The following is a 6,000-nucleotide window of genomic DNA, read 5'->3' as shown; positions in this document are numbered from 1 at the left end:
TAAAATTTCGATTAGGTTTTGTCTTGTTTTTACTAAGGTTAAGTTTAATTTAAAAGGTATTTAACTGTATTAGCATTTTTTGTTTCTTTTTCTGAAACTGGTCATGTCATTATTAGAACAAGTGAGAGATTGTTGTAATTATTAATTAATTGAGAAATTAATTAAGTGTGTAACAATGGTTGTGTTTCAATAATAACATGACACATTGAAAGTGAGTAAAGAGTTGCAAAAATTAACAAAGAGTTGCAATACTTGGTGAAAGAATGTGTTTTATCAAGAACCTGTTTACCCAGAAAAATGGTAAACAAGCGCTAGTTTCCTTTTTAAAGGTTACTTTTGCGGAATCAACTAGAATATTCCAGGACTAATTGGTTTAATTTGTTTATTACGTGTATCTGGTTTGTATTAAATGCAGCAATAACTTTAAAGTAAAAGTAAACACTGAAATTAAAGGCTTTAAAATAAATAAAAGCAATAAAAGAGCAGTAAATGTGCACTGAAAATGAGATTTAACGTAAAATGATTGCATAAATCAAACTGGTACGCATACGTACATTCCCAAGTTGCACTCGTCACTCATTATTGCACAGAGATTTGAGTTTACTTGTGTTTTGTAGAAAATGCGGACCCTAAACTGTTCCTATGGAACTTGCTTAAATAGTAAAAATAAAATAACTACTACTAACGGTCGACTGATTATCAGTCAACACGTGTCTTCGACATGCAAGATCTTCAACTGTGAGACCTCCACGCGTCCTGTGAAAACTGCCAGAAAACTGCTTGAAACTGTCTCTTAACTTCTGATGCCTTCCGACTTCAGGGCTATACTTAAACAAAACGTCTAAGTTTTTTCTGTTTGTTCTAGTCGAACATGCATATTGACTAATTCTAGTCGAACCTTGGCCATGATGATTTATAGACAGTCGAACGTCAGCTTTGACTGAACAAACCAAATAGAGAGCTATATTATTGTTTAGAAAGATATAATTGGCAACCGGTAGGAAAGATATAGCGTTGTGGATAGGTAAACCGGTAGGAAAGGAGGAGGATTGTTTAGCAAATTTTTCGGATTGGTATAGTTTTTGTAAAGTCAACAAAGTTAGGAAGGGAAAGTGGGGCTTTTTTGGATGGCAACCACGTGGCCCATTTGGTTAATTCGGAACGGTATTTGTTTCCGGAATGACGGTTGGAGTGTTGATAACACGGTGTGGAATGTAAAGTTTCTTGTTTGGAAGTGGTCTTTTTTGGGAGAAAATCACACGTCCAATTATAGTTTCTATGACTTCATTAAGGATCCCTTATTGTTCCTTAAGTAGCTAGAATTGGTTGGTATTTTCTCTTTCTCTTTTTTGGGAGGCTTTGTCCGCGTTTGTGTAAAAAGGATTGGAGAACCCTTTGTTCTTCCTTTTATTGATTCTTGATTACTCAAAAAAAAAAAAATTTGAGTTCATCAAAAAACACAAATTCAAAGATATATTAAATTATCTTGAATATTTCTACACGTAACCTCTGTGAAATGTTAAGAGTACTTGAAATACTATTCAAAAACATATTTTAATTTTAATTTACAATAATTATCTAACAATACTTACGTACAAAAGCAAATGATAAATGGCATGGAAATAAAGAATGACATTCACATTTATAACACAGATGTCGAAAGAAATTGATGACACTATTTTTTACATGTTAGACTACCAAGTATGAAACATTTATTCATACATTTACAGATCGATTGTATGAAAAGAATTTAACTAGAGATTATTGTTAACCATGCCTAATGAAAAAATAAAATCATGAGTGGGTACAAATTAATTACACATCAAGCTTCACTTAGCTCAAGGTTGGATATTGGTTTAATGTCCACCCAAACAGAGAGCTATATTATTGAAAAAATATTTTGATTATGAAAAAATATTTTGATTTCAAATAGTTTTTCATAAAAATGTTTTTTTTTTTGAAAAAATTGTTATTTTGATTATGTTGTAATTTTTAATAATGTATATTTATATTATATATGTTGTCAAAATTAATTTTTTAATTTATAAAAAGTGGAATTTTAAAATTTATAATATTATAAAAATTATTTTATAAAAGCTATTTTTAAAAATATAATTTTTTATATTATTTTAAAGGTAAAATAAACTGGCCTTATGTTTTTGGAATAGAATTGTTGGTTGTTGTTTTGTTGCTAACCCAAATAATTGGTGACCCAAATGTTCTAATAGTTGCATATATTAATAATTTGGTACAAATAGTATTCAACATTTGTAGATGGTGTTTGGACAGAAAAAAAAAGGGTTTTTTGAGGTCAATGGCGTGGTAAATGATTGGTGCAGATTTGAAATAATACAGAAAAATACATAAACAAGTTTTTATATATTAATAATGTGGTGTAAATATTAATTAACAGTTAGAAAAAATTATTTTAGAAACTAGCCATGAATTAATTGATATGGGGTACACTAAAAATAAGATTAAAAATACATTTAAATAGTTGTAATAGATAGATCTGTTGACAAAAATAAAATTGATATAACAAAAAACATTAAATTTAAATACATTTAAATAATTGTAATAGATAAATTGTAATACATTTAATGGTTTAATAGTGATGCACTGACAGTGTAAAAAAGTTTTACACTGTCATCCAATGAGAATATATTATTCTGCCATGTCATCTTTGTAATTTAAAAATAACAGTATGACTTGGTAGGATATATGGTCGTGATTGGTTGACAGTGTAAAACTTTTTTACACTTTCAGTGCATCTCCCTTTTCTCTACATTTAAATAGTTAAAAACAAAAAACTAACAAATCTTAATTATAAAAGTATTTAAAAAAAAAATCTTACGAATCATTAAATTTAAATTGCAATCAAAGTAAGAACAAAAAGATAGTACTAATTTATGAAAGATTGATATAAGCTACATTCACATTCATGAAAAACAATCTATGATTATGAGAAGATATAAAACTAAATTATCCTTTTGTTAAAAGATATAATACAGTTCATAAGATTTTATTTTATTTTTCTTATTAAACATCTTAAAAGATATAAATTTAAAATTCTGATTAAAAATATTTTTTATTTTCCGTAAATCTCATACTAATGTCCAAAATCTAAGATTGTATTTTATCACAATATTTTAAAATCTCAATCAAATATCTCATTTGCGGAATCTAAAAACAGAATAACAAAGATAGACCTTAGAGATGGGAAAAGAATGTACTAGTATACAGCTAAAAAGAAACAAATAAAAAGATAATACAGTAATAAAACAAATAAAAAGAAAAATAAAATAACAAAACAAATAAAAACGTGTGAGGAAGGATCTAGAATAGCGAGATCCACATGTAAAGCAGATCCAACGGTCCACAATTTCTCAAATTACTTGGTGTAAATAAATTCTAGATCCTTCTGTATAACCTAAATCAAATCTAAGATTAAATCTTAGCCGTACATTGAATAAAAAAAAGCCCTATATAAACACGAGACAAAGTACTCACTTTGGCATTGCACAACTTCAACTCCACAATTCAGTTGAGATCTATTTCAATTTCACCAATAACAACTCGCAAAAGCTTCGAAATTAGGGTTAGGTTTCGATTGAATTTGGGTGTGAAATTTGCAGAAGATTAAGATGTTTGGAAGAGGTGCACCGAAGAAAAGCGATAACACAAAGTATTATGAGATTCTCGGCGTTTCGAAGAGCGCTTCTCCTGATGATTTGAAGAAAGCGTACAAGAAAGCTGCCATCAAGAATCATCCTGATAAGGGTGGTGATCCTGAGAAGGTACTTTTTGTTTTAATCAATTTCGTCTTTGATTTGATGTGGATTATCGGATTTAGTTAATTGAAGAATTTTGAATTGAATCTGGTTTTGATTGTTGTTAATCGTATTGAGATTGGTTGTTGGGGTTTGAATTGTTAGTTGATTATAGGATTATAGGATATTGTGATTGTTTTAGGGTTAAAGTTTGAATTTTTAGTTAATTGTGGGATATTGTGATTGATTTAGGGTTGGGGTTATGGTTGATTGGAATTTGGTGTAAAAAAACTATTTTGATTAGTTATGTGATTGAATTAGGTTTTGATGTGTTTGTTTGGTTTGGTTGTAGTTCAAAGAGCTTGCACAAGCTTATGAGGTTTTGAGTGATCCTGAGAAGCGTGAGATATATGATCAATATGGTGAAGATGCACTTAAGGAAGGAATGGGTGGTGGTGGCGGTGGCCATGACCCATTTGATATCTTTTCGTCTTTCTTTGGTGGTGGTGGATTTCCAGGTATGGTTTTTTGTTCTATTTTAGTTGAGGAAATTTAGGATTTGTTTAATCAATGATTATATATATATGTATGATTTTGTGTTTTAAGAAAATATTGTGTTTGTGAACAGGTGGTGGTAGTAGAGGCAGAAGGCAGAGACGTGGGGAAGATGTTGTTCACCCTTTGAAGGTCTCTTTGGAGGATCTTTACCTTGGGACATCTAAGAAGCTTTCTCTCTCGAGAAATGTCTTGTGTTCCAAGTGCAATGGGTGTGTATTATGTTATGTTTATTGGTTTGTTGGTGCTTTGTAATGATTTTGATTTGGTGATATCTTATGTTGTTGTTGCTTGGTTTGATTACAGGAAAGGTTCTAAGTCTGGGGCTTCTATGACATGCTCTGGTTGTCAAGGAAGTGGTATGAAGATCTCTATGAGGCATCTGGGTGCTAATATGATTCAACAAATGCAACATCCTTGCAATGAGTGTAAGGGTACTGGAGAGACAATTTCTGACAAAGATCGATGCCCACAGTGCAAGGGAGAGAAGGTTGTTCAACAGAAGAAAGTGCTTGAAGTTCATGTTGAAAAGGGCATGAAGAATGGGCAGAAGATTACGTTCCCTGGTGAAGCTGATGAAGCGGTAGGTGAAGAAGGATCAGCATATTGTGATTAATTTTGAACTGGATTATCTAATCTAGATACTGATTTTGAACTGGATTATCTAATCTAGATACTGATTTTAAGTCCTAAATGTCTTTTGCAGCCGGATACAGTTACTGGAGATATCGTATTTGTGCTTCAACAAAAGGAGCATCCCAAGTTCAGAAGAAATGGTGAAGATCTTTTTGTAGAGCACACTCTGTCCCTCACTGAAGCTTTATGTGGTTTCCAGTTCGCCCTGACTCATTTGGATGCTCGCCAACTCTTGATTAAGTCAAACCCTGGAGAAGTTGTCAAGCCTGGTATGTAGATCATTCACATCTGGTTTACTGCACTGTCAAAATATTGTTAAGTTATCGATGTTTTGTTTGGCTGTGGTAATCAAATTTCAATCTTTTGGTTGTGCAGATTCTTATAAGGCAATTAACGATGAAGGGATGCCAATGTACCAAAGGCCATTCATGAAGGGCAAGCTTTACATTCACTTCACTGTGGAGTTTCCTGAGTCTCTGACTCTTGATCAGGTCAAGGCGTTGGAGTCAATTCTGCCAGCTCGGCCTGTATCACAATTGACAGACATGGAGATAGATGAGTGTGAGGAGACAACACTTCATGATGTCAACATAGAAGAAGAGACAAGGAGGAAGCAGCAAGCTCAGGAGGCTTATGATGATGACGATGATATGCCTGGTGGTGCTCAGAGAGTGCAATGCGCTCAACAGTAATAAGTTGGACTTGTGGTGGTGGAATCCATGGTTATGTTCTTCATAGTAGTGATGGAATGATTTTTGAAACAGTGTAGCATTTATATCTTTATAAAGATACAGTATAATGCTTTATTTTATTATTTGCTTATTGTGGCAGCTAACTACTATTCCCTCTCTTATCAAGCAATTTTAGTTTCCCTTGTTTTTCTTTCTATGATAAGCATTTAGTTGCTTATGATGTTCTTCAAATTTCTACCCAGTAACATTCTTTGGGGGTTGTTAAAAGGGGGAAAAAAAATACTATCCCACTTCCAACTAGTATAATCTAAAGCATCATAAGTTAAAGACTCATATAACATAACCCT

General features: G+C 32.0%; 1 protein-coding gene across 1 annotated transcript; it reads left to right on the top strand.

Annotated features, from left to right (window-relative positions):
* Nucleotides 1–3,501: 3,501 nt before the first annotated feature.
* On the top strand, nucleotides 3,502–5,775 carry LOC131653510 (dnaJ protein homolog 2). Its single transcript, XM_058923672.1, has 6 exons — nucleotides 3,502–3,797; nucleotides 4,123–4,288; nucleotides 4,399–4,537; nucleotides 4,632–4,908; nucleotides 5,032–5,230; nucleotides 5,337–5,775. The coding sequence occupies exons 1-6, from the start codon at nucleotides 3,645–3,647 to the stop codon at nucleotides 5,651–5,653; spliced, it is 1,251 nt and encodes a 416-aa protein (XP_058779655.1). The 5' UTR covers nucleotides 3,502–3,644; the 3' UTR covers nucleotides 5,654–5,775.
* Nucleotides 5,776–6,000: the final 225 nt, after the last annotated feature.

This window comes from Vicia villosa, linkage group LG2, assembly GCF_029867415.1.
Source record: "Vicia villosa cultivar HV-30 ecotype Madison, WI linkage group LG2, Vvil1.0, whole genome shotgun sequence".
Taxonomy (NCBI): Eukaryota; Viridiplantae; Streptophyta; class Magnoliopsida; order Fabales; family Fabaceae; genus Vicia; species Vicia villosa.
The sequence above is the reverse complement of the archived record's forward strand: the minus strand, read 5'-3'. Positions and strand labels throughout refer to the sequence as shown.